At 47.1% G+C, this 13,222-nt stretch overlaps 1 protein-coding gene across 1 annotated transcript in view; it reads right to left on the bottom strand.

Moving 5' to 3' along the window:
* Positions 1-516: 516 nt before the first annotated feature.
* Positions 517-13,222, bottom strand: part of LOC135981240 (obscurin-like) — a 33,099-nt gene continuing 20,393 nt past the window's right edge. The window contains exons 13-18 of the mRNA XM_065582600.1: positions 11,348-11,465; positions 9,845-10,084; positions 8,293-8,516; positions 7,403-7,478; positions 4,779-4,928; positions 517-4,624 (exon numbers count right to left, since the gene is read on the bottom strand). Coding sequence (XP_065438672.1) covers positions 4,447-4,624; positions 4,779-4,928; positions 7,403-7,478; positions 8,293-8,516; positions 9,845-10,084; positions 11,348-11,465 — 986 coding nt within the window. The 3' untranslated portion in view covers positions 517-4,446. The remainder of the gene's footprint in view (positions 4,625-4,778; positions 4,929-7,402; positions 7,479-8,292; positions 8,517-9,844; positions 10,085-11,347; positions 11,466-13,222) is intronic.

Below are 13,222 nucleotides of genomic sequence, written 5' to 3'. Positions count from 1 at the left end.
TGACCAGTATATTTGCCCTCTACCAGACTCCTGTACCCCACTGGTCTGGGTCTGTCACAATAGTTTTAGCTACTAGATTGTCCTCAGGTCTCTGGCTTCACTGCAGGCTCAGGCAAAGGAGCCAGAAAGGAGCATGAGTCCTTATTTCAAGCAAATGCTGTGACTTGAAAATGAAACAAAACAATGGGGTCTGGGGCGGGCGTCCAAAGGCATTGCATCACACAATGGGGACTTGGTAGTATTTCTCTCTCTGGCAATGGAGAGACTAGTACGCTGCATTCAACTCTGGGCACCGTGGTACCTGAATGATGTTGATCCAATAGAAAGAATATGAAGAGGTGCAACCAAAATGATTTGAAGGCAGGAATCATCTCAAGGAAAGAACTAAGCATGCATCCAGCTAGGATGTGTTTGTGCTGTGCCTAGAACACAAGGACCCCGAGTCTGATGGAGACACCTGGAAGCTACAGTACTGTTATTATAGGAAAAGAATAACAGCAAAAAATATGGTCTAACTTCTTTGTCAAAATAGTTTATTTAACAAAACAGGCTTGAGTGCACAAAAGACTTCTGACATGTTCAAAACGCATGCAAATTAGAGAAGCAAACTCAGTTAATTTGAATTGCATAAGAAAGAGAAAGGCGATATGAGCCCAGGTCTTGATATTTGTTAACCCACATTAAAAATTGTACTCTTAAATGGGTTTGTCCTTGACAAATTGACCCCTCTCCACCTTAAAAATCAAACCAAACTAAAGTACATCTGGTTGCTGTGATATTAAGTTGGAGGGAAGACAGCATCCTGAAAACCTATGGGCCAGATTCTGATCTAAGTAACACCAATATCAATCCAAAGTAACTCCTCTAGCTTCAGTGGAACTCAACTCAGAATTGGGCCCTAAGACCTAAACACTCTCTCCTACACTGGACTATGGCGACAATGTAACTTTGAAATTCAAAGCTTCATTGTCTGTTGAATCTGTGTCTGCTCTCCCCAGTCTAGTTAAACATCCTTCAGTTTCAGTCACATTTCCTGTGCTGCTTGCTGTACTGGCAAAATAAGGAACCTTAGCGTTATGCATTTTAGGATCTTACCAATGTGCATTAAACATGACTGGAAAGGCTGTCACCATTTAAACACTATCACACTTTCACGATCTTATGAAACGGTAGCACATTAGGAACTGATTTCCCTCCCCCATCCCCATTAACGCTGCTGGATACAGAACTATGAGCAAAACATCGTTTGTAATGAAAGTCACAAAATGGTATTTGGTGCAATAAACTGACCACACCAGAACCAATAGATACATGAGTCAGTTCACATAAACGCAGAGATTATATTCACAAAAGAAAAACAATGCTAAGACCATCAAATGTAAATGAAAATAATCCACAACACGTTTTAGACACCATGAAAGACACTAAGCTCCAAGATGTTGTGGCCTCTATTTAGAAATCAAACTGAAATACATTTTCCAATAACTCTGTTCCCACATCTCCCAAATATATCAGAAGATCTACAAATCAACAGCCCAGGCGCCCAAGTGGCAGAATGCCTTTAGACCAATTCTGTACTGAATGAGGTCAAGGTCTTTGTTGCTTCATGTGCCTTTGACTGCCATACAGCTAGTACCAACAGGAGCCTAAGTTAAAGCAGGGGTTAACCTCATGTGATACTGGGATTACAGTGCACCTGCTGGGCTGATGATTTTCTATTAACATCTTTCATAATGGAAGAGTTAGCATGGACTCAGCAGTACAGTGGTGTGTTCCACCTAGATACACCTAGAACATTCGGCAGCATGAGGGTGTTCCATCTAGATACACCTAGAACATTCATCAGCACGGGGAGGTGTTCCACCTAGAGACACCCAGCACATTCAGCAGCATAATTGGCACATTCTAACTAGACACACCTGGCACATTCAGCAGCTCAGCAGGTGTGTTCTACGTAGATATACCAAGCACATTCAACAGCTGTGCTCCACCTAGATATTCCCAGAATTCTCAGCAGCATAACAGGCACATTCTGCCTGGATGTGTCTCGTACATTCAGCGGCTTGGCAGGTGCATGACACCTGGACATACCTGGAATAGCCAGCAGCAGGCAAGCACGGCTAACAAACTGTCTAGCATAAGTGATCTTTGCTGTGGAGAAGAATCATAATGGAAAACATTGTGCTACTTTGATTGCTTCAGTGAAAAGGCGTGTGTTGTGTGTGGCTGATTAAAAAGACTATGGTAGGCATTAACGAAAAATTACCCTAACTTCATCACTGCAGATTCCTGGGTTTATTGCATCTCCCCCGAGCATCTGTGGAACTGGTGTCTGTCCAGCGGCAGAGCTGTTCCTACAAAAGTCACCCAATGAGTGGGCATTTCCTCTGTACCCACAGACACAGAACAGTGCTGCCAACAAAGGTAGCATGCACAGGTCACTTTCGACAGCAAGCCAGGCAGAGTAGTGAGTTCATTGCAGTGAACCACTCACTCAAGGCCCAAAGTATGGCCCTTTGCAGCTTCAGAACAGTCTCTCTCAGGTGTGGACAAAAGTTTTCTTTTGGAGCGTGCTCATTTGAGTCCTTCCTGTGAGAGAATGCCTCGCTCTAAAATCCTAACTGTGCCAAGTCTCTCTCTGCAGGGGCCACCTACCCTACGGAAGCCCATATCAATATATCAAGGCCGCGTACTGCAAAATCAGCATAGAATTCCTAACAGCGTGGTTTGCATTTTTAAGACTGCAGATTCAGATAAAGCAAGTTAGGGTTGCTTTAAGCTACTAGGTGTCTGATATATTTGCCCTCTGATCATAAAGACTGGAGACTTTAAATGCATGTCCCATAGCTCATATTCACTGTGGTTATAACCACAGTGAGTATCAATCCTTTGAGGATTTTAGTCAATGCTGCATATATCACAATGCACAGGGGCATGCGTAGACCCCTTAATGATACATGCTATACATTCTGCCACACTATTAGCACATAGCAGAAACAATTGGCTTGTGTCTGAGATGGCATGATCTGAGCCATTCATAGGAGTAGCATACAAAGGGCTAATTTGGTCTTCCACTGAAAAAGCAAGACTCTATCAGTGCCTTTTCTCTTGCATGAGCAGGAAGATGGCCACAAATGGCTGTTCTTGTATCTCCTGTTGTTCAAGGTACATGCAAGACTGACTTCTATTGGACACAAACATAGCATGGCTCCTTCTGGCCTGGTGAGAGGGAGGCTTACCTGGGACAGTTACTGTCTATGCACCATGAGAGTCCCAGTTATAGTCTCGTCTGTAGTAATGTGCAGATGGTGCACATAACGCTCCTGTCTTGAGTGTGATTGTGCCTCCCTCTAGTGGCTGGCTTAGCAGCCTGCTACTTCCAGAGGCACGATTTCTCTCTCAGTGTGAGTGGCAGAGGCCTGCGTTTTGTCTTGGGTTCAGTCCCCACGGATGACTGTGGTAGCCATAGGTGAACAAGGCCAAGGTACGTTACACACTGGGTCCAGTCACCGGTGCATGCTGATTGAAATTAGAAATTTTTAGAAAGAAGTTAATGGAGATATCCTACCTCCTAAAACTGGAAGGGACCTTGAAAGGTCATCAAGTCCAGCCCACTGCCTTCACTAGCAGGACCAAGTACTGATTTTTGCCCCAGATCCCTAAATGGCCCCCTCAAGGATTGAACTCACAACCCTGGGTTTAGCAGGCCAATGCGCAAACCACTGAGCTATCATTGCACCCCCTATCATTGTCTCTGTGAATTCTAGCCCCGGCTACTATGTGACAGACACATCAGATGCCCTATTGAACAAATGTTATTTATAGCTCCAGTTACCTACAACTCTGCCTAGAAGACACACACACACACACACATACACACTACATTTCATCTGATAGCCACACAATGGATTTTTTTTTAAACAGCGAAGATGTATATATTCTGATTCCATCCTGGGGCACTATCATTCAAGACCTCCTCTACCCCAGCCCCAACTCAGTGCTATATTCCAAGGGAAATCTTTTACTGGCTCCGTATGGTTTTGAGAGACCGGCTAGAAGACCTGGCTATCACGTGAGCACCGGGGATCAGAAGCGGAGGCTGCTGTTATTGCAGGGAGTCACGTCTGAAAGGCTCATGAAGTGGCTGGGGGTCTGGTATCTCTGTGCTGCTGCTGGAGCTTGTGGGGAGGTCACTGAGCGGTATTATGAGCAGTCTTGGAACACTAAGGGAAGGATTTTCAAAGCCACCCAGAGATCCAGTTCCCATTCACTCATGAATGGGAGCTGCTCACCCAAATCTCTCTCTAAGGCGTCAGGGTCACTGGTTTACTGCAGCAGGTCTGTAACCAGAAATGACACTTAGGTACCAAACCCCCAGTGCACACATTTGTCAGGGCATGCGGGGTGGGATGGGGGAATCTATTCTTCACCGTGTTCCCATCCGTTTCACTGTGCAATCATCAGCCCATACTTTGAACAGAGCAGGCTCCTTTTCTTCTCCCGTTCTGCTAGGAAACGCCTCAGCTTGGCGGTGGAGAAAGTGACCACCGCTTGCTGTCTATCATCCAAACCCGTCTCCTGGAGCCACGGAAACTGAAGGCATTCCGATCCCGATGGCCTCCCCCTAGGATAAGAAGAGAGCTAGAGCATCAACAAGCATCTGGCTCAGATGGAGACATGCAGTGAGAGGAAGCTAGGTAGCTGGCTAGAGAAAGGGAGAAGAGAGCAGAAGCTGGACTCTGCATAGTTTGCATGCTGCAAAGCAAACATCCTCTTACCAGGGATTTGCGCACAGCGTGCTTTGAAGAAATGTCACGGCCCCCCCAGACAGACCCGCGTAGCATCTGGTAAGCTTCACCTTCCCTTTTTTGGTGATTCTCGGAAAGTCACAGGCCACCTCAGAACTGAGAGGGTAGTCGGCACTCAGCCTAACACAAAAAAGGAGGGTAAAGCGACACGCGAGGGGAAAGGCCTCTTTGTAAATGCAATTTTCTGTTCCCAGTTCCTTTCTAGGCACTCCTGGGAAGTGCTGTGCTAGCGCGAGGAAGCAGACCACACCTGTGCTGAGAAGCATTGTATGGGAAGAGGAAATGGAAGAAGAGATGATTTATCGGAGGAAGGGTTTAATTAGAATGCTTTGTTTGCCTTTTTACTTAGCTCAGGTCTACACTGGGGGTGGGGGGGTAATCGACCTAAGATACGCAACTTCAGTTACGAGAATAGCGTAGCTGAAGTCGACGTATTTAGGTCGACTTACCGCAGCGTCTTCACGGTGCTGAGTCGACCGCTGCCGCTCCCCCGTCGACTCCGCCTGTGCCTCTCGCGGCGGTGGAGTACCGGAGTCGACGGGAGAGCGCTCGGGGATCGATTTATCGCGTTTAGTCTAGACGCGATAAATCGACCCCTGATAGATCAATCGTTACCCGTCGATCCGGCGGGCAGTGTAGACCTGCCCTTAGTGTAGTTTTAATGTGCTTGCGCTGGTTGAGTTTTATTGGAGAGCTGAGCCATATACAAAAGGTGGGTGTGGGTTGATTCTGTGTTGCAACATGGCCCCTTGACACCAATCCTGCTCTGCAAAGGGCCTATAAAGGCAGCCCATCGGCCCATCAGGGAGTGTAGAGTCAGCACAGACAGCTTTAAACCACTCTATTTCACAACCCTCGGTTCTGGGGGGTGCGCCAGGGAGGAGGGATGCGGCTGGAATGCTGCTGTACTCTGGTTATTCTGAACTGATGCAGTAGGCCCTTAGTGCATCTCTGCTGGTGGATCTCCTCTGAAACCCTAGTGGATTTAAAACTGCCTTCCACTGATGCAATCCACAATCGTAGAAATGCAGGACTGGAAGGGACCTCAATAGGCCATCTAGTACAGCCCCTGAACTGAGGCATGACCAAGTATTATCTAGACCATCCCTGACAGGTGTTTGTCTAACCTGTTCTTAAAAACTTCCAATAATGGAATTTCCACAATGTTCCTAGGTAATTTGTTCCAGTGCTTAACCACCCTGACAGTTAGCAAGTTTTTCCTAATGTCCAACCTAAATCTCCCTTGCTGCAATCTAACCCATTACTTCTTGTCCTATCCTCAGTGGTTAAGGAGAACAATTTATCACCCTTCTTTTTATAGCAACCTTTTACGTACTTGAAGACAGTTATCATGTCCCCCCTCAGTCTTCTCTTCTCCAGACTAAACAAACCCATTTTTTTCCAATCTTTTCTAGACCATTCATCATTTTTGTTGCTTTCCTCTGGACTTTCTCCAATTTGTCCACATCCTTCCTGAAGTGGGGTGCCCAGAACTGGACACAATACTCCAGTTGAGGCCTTATCAGTGCTGAGTAAAGCAGAAGAATTACTTCTCACGTCTTGCTTACAACACTACTGTTAATACATAGAAGCATAGAAATGTAGGGCTGGAAGGGACCTTGAGAAGTCATCAAGTCCAGCCCCCTGCACTGAGGCAGGGCCAAGAAAACCTAGACCATCTCTGACAGATGTTTGTCCAACTTGTTTTTAAAAAAACTTCCAAGATCTCCTGGTTAAGCCACTGTGGTGTCTTACCATAATCTTATCATACTTCCTATCTCTCCTACACAGTGGGGTAGTTTGCTCTTGTGCCCTTAATAATGTCTCTTTAAAAAACTGCCAACTCTCCTGAACTCTTTTCCCTTATATTTGCTCCCCACAGGATCTTAACTATCAATTCTCTGAGTTTGGTAAAGTTTACCTTTTTGAAATCCATTATCTTTAGTCTGCTGTTTTCCTTCCTACCATTCCTTAGAATCCTGAGCTCTATCATTTCATGATCACTTTCACCCAAGCGGCCTTCCAACTTCAAATTCTCAACCAGTTCCTCCCTGTTTGTCAGAATCAAATCGAGAACAGCCTCTCTCCTAGTAGCTTTCTTCACCTTCTGCAATAAACAGTTGTCTCCAATGCATTCCAAGAACTTATTGGATAATCTGGGCCCTGCTGTGTTCTTTTCCCAACAGATGTCTGAGTAGTTGAAGTCCCCCATCACCACCGAGTCCTTTCGCTTTGGATGATTTTGTTATTTGTTCGAAAAAAGCCTCATCCACCTCTTCTTCCCTGGTTAGTTGGTCTATAGTAGACACCTACCATGACGTCACCCTTGGTTTTTACCCCTTTTATCCTTATCCAGAGACTTTCAACAGGTCTGCCTCCCTCTTCTATCTCAACCTCAGTGCAAATATACACATCTTTGATATACAAGGCAACTCCTCCTCCCTTTTTTCCTGCCTGTCCTTCCTGAACAAGCTATACCCTTCTATACCGATATTCCAGTCGTGAATGAACCCAGCACGTTTCTGTGATGCCAATTGTGTCGTCACTGTGACTATTCACTAGTATTTCTAGTTCTTTGCAAGGGAACTACTTACATGATGAAAGCGGTGATGCCGACAGCCCAGATGTCAGTCTGCGGGAGGGCTCCTTGCTCTGACAGCAGTTCTGGAGCTATAAAGGCACAGCGGTGTGAGTGGAGCTGATGCATGACACCCCATGAACATCCTGAGTCATTTAAGAAGCCAAACAAATGGAGACCTATGAACGCATCTCTAAAAAGCGTTGTCTTTACTAGGTGTATGTTGCCAATCTAGTGTTCATTGCTTTTGCCCATGCAGTGACTGCACTGTGTGCATTTGATGGGCATGATTCTCCTCTCACTTACACTGGTGTAAATCAGAAGTAACCCCATTCAAGTTAATAGTTACATTGGTGTAAATCAGAACGGACTGTGCCCACTATCTGCAGCATGTCCACTGTACACTCACTAGCTCGGCCCCTCCACGCTCATGGTGAGACATTGTGCTTCACAAGGGTTCTCTCACATTTTAAATCAACCACCGGGAGATTTAGGAGTTACCAATTCAATTCATTGAATTCAACGGATCAAGCAAGCTGGGAAGGCTGCTGTGTCCACTCAGTTCTACCCACGGCACCAGCCAATCGCAGGCCAGGGCTAGCACACAGGCCGCCTGAATTCACTCCAGCATCATCCAGACCAGGAAATTCAGGGTGAATTCTGGGCACTGCAAAAACATCCAGTTCTATAACCGCCATTATAGCACAAGTGGGAATAATTTAAGAGAATGCAGGCTGACCCCAATTTCCTGTTAGCTGGCAACCAACGGGAGCTTCTGCCAGGCAATGAATGGGAGCAGCTTCAAACACATCTGTAAAGTGTCGCTCCCACCATTGTCCCAGTCTGACCTTCCATCTAGCGGGGCCCCAAGGCCATGCTGACGTAGCACTGACATACCGTACTCACCCATGGTTTCTACATAGTCAATGCACCTATCCATGGTAATGACTCTGTCTGGCGAGTAGAACTGCGCGTTGCCAAAGTCCAGGAGTTTAAGTAGGTTGGGTTCAGTAACGATCATGTTTTCAGACCTCAGATCCAAGTGCAGGATGTGATGTGCGTGGAGGAACTCAACTGCACTGAGGATCTGCCATAGATAGTCTCTGACCTCCACCTCTGAGTAGGATGTCCTGGTAAAGGAAACAGTAAAAATCGTAATTTTCCTTCCTGCCTATTTTAACGGCCTGGTCCTGCTTCCACTGAAGTCAATAGGAAAATTCCCATTAAGTCCTAACATGATCAGGAACAACAATACTCAGCACTTTTCATCAGCTTCAGATACTTCACAAATATTATTCATTAATCCTCACGCGGGGCCGCCCAGAGGATTCAGGGGGCCTGGGGCAAAGCAATTTCGGGGGCCCTTGCCATAAAAAAAAGTTGCAATACTATAGAATACTATATTCTCATGGGGGCCCCTGTGGGGCCCGGGGCAAATTGCCCCACTTGCCCCCCCCTCTGGGCAGCCCTGTCCTCACGAAGCTCCACTGGGGGTAGGTAAGTAACTATTGCTATGCCTGTGATACAGATGGAAACCTGAGGCTGAGAAATTAAGTGACTGGGCTACAGAAAGCAACAGAGGGTCCTGTGGCACCTTTTAAGACTAACAGAAGTATTGGGAGCATACGCTTTCGTGGGTAAGAACCTCACTTCTTCAGATGCAAGAGAAGTGAGGTTCTTACCCACGAAAGTTTATGCTCCCAATACTTCTGTGAGTCTTAAAAGGTGCCACAGGACCCTCTGTTGCTTTTTACGGATTCAGACTAACATGGCTACCCCTCTGATACTGGGCTACAGAGGGAGTCAGTGGCAGAGTGGGATCAGAATACAGCTCCTGTGCTTAGATCAGGGGCTTAGCCCTCTTACTCATAAGATGTCATCTGATCAGTTTTCAGCCAGCAGGGGGAGGCGGAAGGAGAAATGGGAATAGGTGGAAAGGCTGCCTGAACCACGCACAATCCCCATGCCATCTATTGTATATTTACACCGTAAAGGTAGGATTTACGCTCAGCCAGAATGAGCACAGAATTATAGAAGATCAGGGTTGGAAGGGACCTCAGGAGGTCATCTAGTCCAACCCCCTGCTCAAAGCAGGGCCAGTCCCCAACCAATCCTCTTTATGGCCACTCGAGAGCTGGGATTTAACAAGAGGCTCTGGGAATCAAGGCAGCGAACAGACGCATTAAAATAATTGATGCCCTCCATCTCTGGTGGCGGAGGGAAAGAGACTGTGGTGCTCCACAGGTACTGATTTGTGGCTGATCCATGGAAGCCGAAGAGCCGAACGAGTTTCAGGGGAGTACAGGAGGTGTATCACAAGTATAGTACGAGATTAGCCTGGGGGAAAACGTGGGCGGAAGAAGATGCTCCAGAATGAAGAGGTGGGCAAAAATCTACAGTACAGATGCCTTACTAGTTAACCCAGCCTCAAACAAAGCAGGTATGGCGGGATGCGTACCTTTCAGCCAAACAATGGAGTAGCTCTGGCCCCACGCACAATTCCAGGATCAGCACTAGGTGCCGGGGGCTCATGTAGGCTCCTTGCAGCTGAACGATATTTGTGTGATGAAGCTTCCTCAGGACTTGATATTCCTGGAGCACAGCCTGCTTGTCTTCTTGCCGGTAGGGGATAATTTTGGCAGCCTGCGCATTTCCGCTTAATTTTTCCCTGCACTGTCTGACGATGCTGAAACGCCCCCTGGAGCAACAAAAGTACAAGGGCAAGTTAAACTTCTCCTGCTGCTCTTGGAACAAGGTAGCCTGAGCCAGGTTCTGCTCTACCTTAGAATCAACAGCATCCTACTGCTTATTTTGCATCCAGACCCTGTGGTGAAAACCATGATCATGCTGGGCTGGTAGGAGAGACCGTAAGTCTGCACCTCCTTAAAGTGAAAGTGTATGGCTACTTTTAACGGCAGCAGCAAAAGCCTGATTTCTAATGCCTGTGAATAATATCCGCAATGCACAGGTGCAATGACGGGTGTGGTTACACTTGGAGCCGGGGGGGTGACCGAGCCAGCACGCTAAAAACAGTGTCACCGGAGTAGCACAAACGGTGTCAGCATGGGCTAACCGTGCTGACTACAAACCTGCCTGAACTCCATGGGTACGTACTCTGCTCACGGCTGCCCATGCTACCCCGGCTACACTACTATTCTAGCATGCGAGCTCGATGACAGCTAGCACGAATACGTCTCAGTGAACTGGGACTCGCCCCCGAGCTCACAAGCGTAAAGGGAGCCTAAGAGAGAATCCTTTACCAGCCCAGAGGACTGCTGGGCTGTACATGATTGGGCTTCTTAGCAAGAATCCAGTGTTTAGATCCCAAATTTGGATTCAGTGTCTTTTACCTTTTAGGACACTGGCTAATTCCCAGATGTGAAATTCCTTGGGGATAGGCTAATGTTGGGGGCAGCCTCTACAAGGTGATGGGGACTCTTGCCTGGAGTGAGCCCTGACTGGTCCCATCTTCTTCACCCTCCCGCCTCTTGGAAAGCCCCTCTCCTCTACCACAGTGTGGGGTACAATAAGGACAATGAAATTCTGGTGACCTATGGGTCTGTTACAATTGGTGTCCCGCTATTGGATTTGAATTGCTATGAACCCCACGTGCTCAACGGCGAGCTTTATCCACCTGGAAGGAGTGGGCTCTGCCCTGGTTGGTGAGTACGTGTATGGAGTTAGTGAGCAACGTACACTACAATACAGGGTCTGACTCAGGATTCATTTAATGTTGGCAATATCAAGTCAGACAAGAGGAGGGCAGCCAAGCAATGCCCAGTATCCTGAGGTACTGGAGATGTTTTCATTAAAACAAAGTGGTAAGTGGGCAGGTAACAGGTGGGTGGCTGGTAGGTTTATCAAAGTGACATTTCCGAGTTTTAGGGTCCAAACTGAAGCCGCATGCAGCATTTTCTCCTGAACATCTGAGTGTGTAACTGGGGGTTTCTGGCCTTTATACCTTTTGATCTCTGTTTGGAAGGCGTAGGTTTGCTGGGTTGGAAAAGGCTCTGCTGGTGCCATTATTTCACGCTCACCCTCTGTAGCAGCTGGGAACATCTGCTTTGCAGATTGAAACGCTAGAGGGAAAGAGAGACATGGATGTAGAAGAGAAAACAACACTGGGTTCAGTTCAGATCCTTGCTTTGTCATCCCTGGTTATCTTCTTGTCAATAGAGAGGCAGACAGGCAGCTACCATATTTCAGACTCCAGCAGGCACATTTGTGAGATGTCTCACCCTAGAGGCACCAAATCACGTTCTAGTGCAGCGGTTCTCAAACTGTGGGTCAGGACCCCATTTTAATGGGGTTGCCAGGGCTGGCTTGGACTCGCTGGGGCCCAGGGCTGAAACTGAAGCCTGAGCCCCACCATGCGAGGCGGAAGCCTGAGGGTTTCAACCCTGCGTGTTGGGACTCAGATTACAGGCCCCCTGCTTGGGGCTGAAGCTCTTGGGCTTCAGTTTTGTCCCCCCCTCCACCGCCCGGATCAGTGGGGCTGGGGTGGGCTCAGGCTTCGGTCCCCACTCCTGGGGTCGTGTAGTCATTTTTATTGTCAGAAGGGGATTGCGGTGCAATGAAGTTTGAGAACCCCTGTTCTAGTGCAAAGAAACACCTTCAGGATTGAACACAGGGCTGCTGACACTGGAGCGGGAGGTATAACGTCCAGCTCGGGTGGACATTCACAGGTTAGCTCTGAACAAGTCAGCACACTAAAATCAGCAGTGTAGCTGCCACGGCACAAGCCACCCCAAGTATGTACCTAGGACTCTGACAGGATTGCACTCAGGGCAGCTTGCTCGTCATGCCGCTCAAGCTCCAGCAGCTACACTTCTATGTTTAGCGCGCGAGCTCAATCAGAGCTAGCCTGGGTATGTCTAGCTGAGCTGGAAATTCCACCTCCAGCCCCAGTGTAGACATGTCCCATGAAGAGTTTCCTCTGGTCTAGCCTATTACGTAGACAGTCAGATTAGAGGACCAGTGGATCTAATGGAAGAACTTGTTACTCTATCTCACTGCAAATGGCGAGCAATTAGTCTATATTAGCCTAGCTGCTGGTTCTCAACCTGCCACCTGGTCACAGCCCTCAATGAAATGGCAAGACATTGGCTGTGGACTGGTAACCGGCTTCTAACTCCATGTTTCATTTCATCAGCTGAAGCAGATGGTCTTAAGTCACTTGAAATTGGTTCTTCCTGAATATTCCTGTGGAATAGGGAGCATCGTATGCACCATTATGTCACCTTCTTGGAAGCATTGTGTGTATTGGCATAAAGAAATGTGGAGCATGGCTCCGGAGAGATTGAGAGACCACAGTATGAAAATGGTTGGGAATCCCTGGCCTAAGGCAAGCATACAGGGTGAGGATTGGTAAATTACATTGAGATAGGCAGGGCTATTTCTCTGGCGTAGTGGAATCCTTTCAATTGGCGGAAAGAGAAATGATATCCCAGACAGGCCATTATCTCAATTCTCAGAGGAATGCTTTCAGCTGCTGGGAGAGTCCTTGTCATTTAATGGATTTCTTTAAAAATAAGCAACAATAAAAGCAAAGCATTAAACTATAGAGAAAAAACTATGTTGGGATAAGTTTGACTTAGTGAAATAGCCCAAAATGAACAAAGGGAATTTTACAGAAGCAAACACCAATTCACATCAATTAACTACTGAGTTGAGGCTTGTAGACAGCACTAGGACCACAGAATTTCAATGGACTTTTCACCACTTCCATAGGTGTACTATTAAGCCCACACGTCACACAACTGAAACACATTACTCTGATTCTGTTCCCTGGCGAGCACCCGAATTAAATGAGCATGTCGGAGAGCCCATTAAGTGG

This window comes from Chrysemys picta, chromosome 2, assembly GCF_011386835.1.
Source record: "Chrysemys picta bellii isolate R12L10 chromosome 2, ASM1138683v2, whole genome shotgun sequence".
NCBI lineage: Eukaryota > Metazoa > Chordata > Testudines > Emydidae > Chrysemys > Chrysemys picta.
Note: the sequence above shows the minus strand (reverse complement) of the source record. Positions and strands in the feature narration are given on the sequence as shown.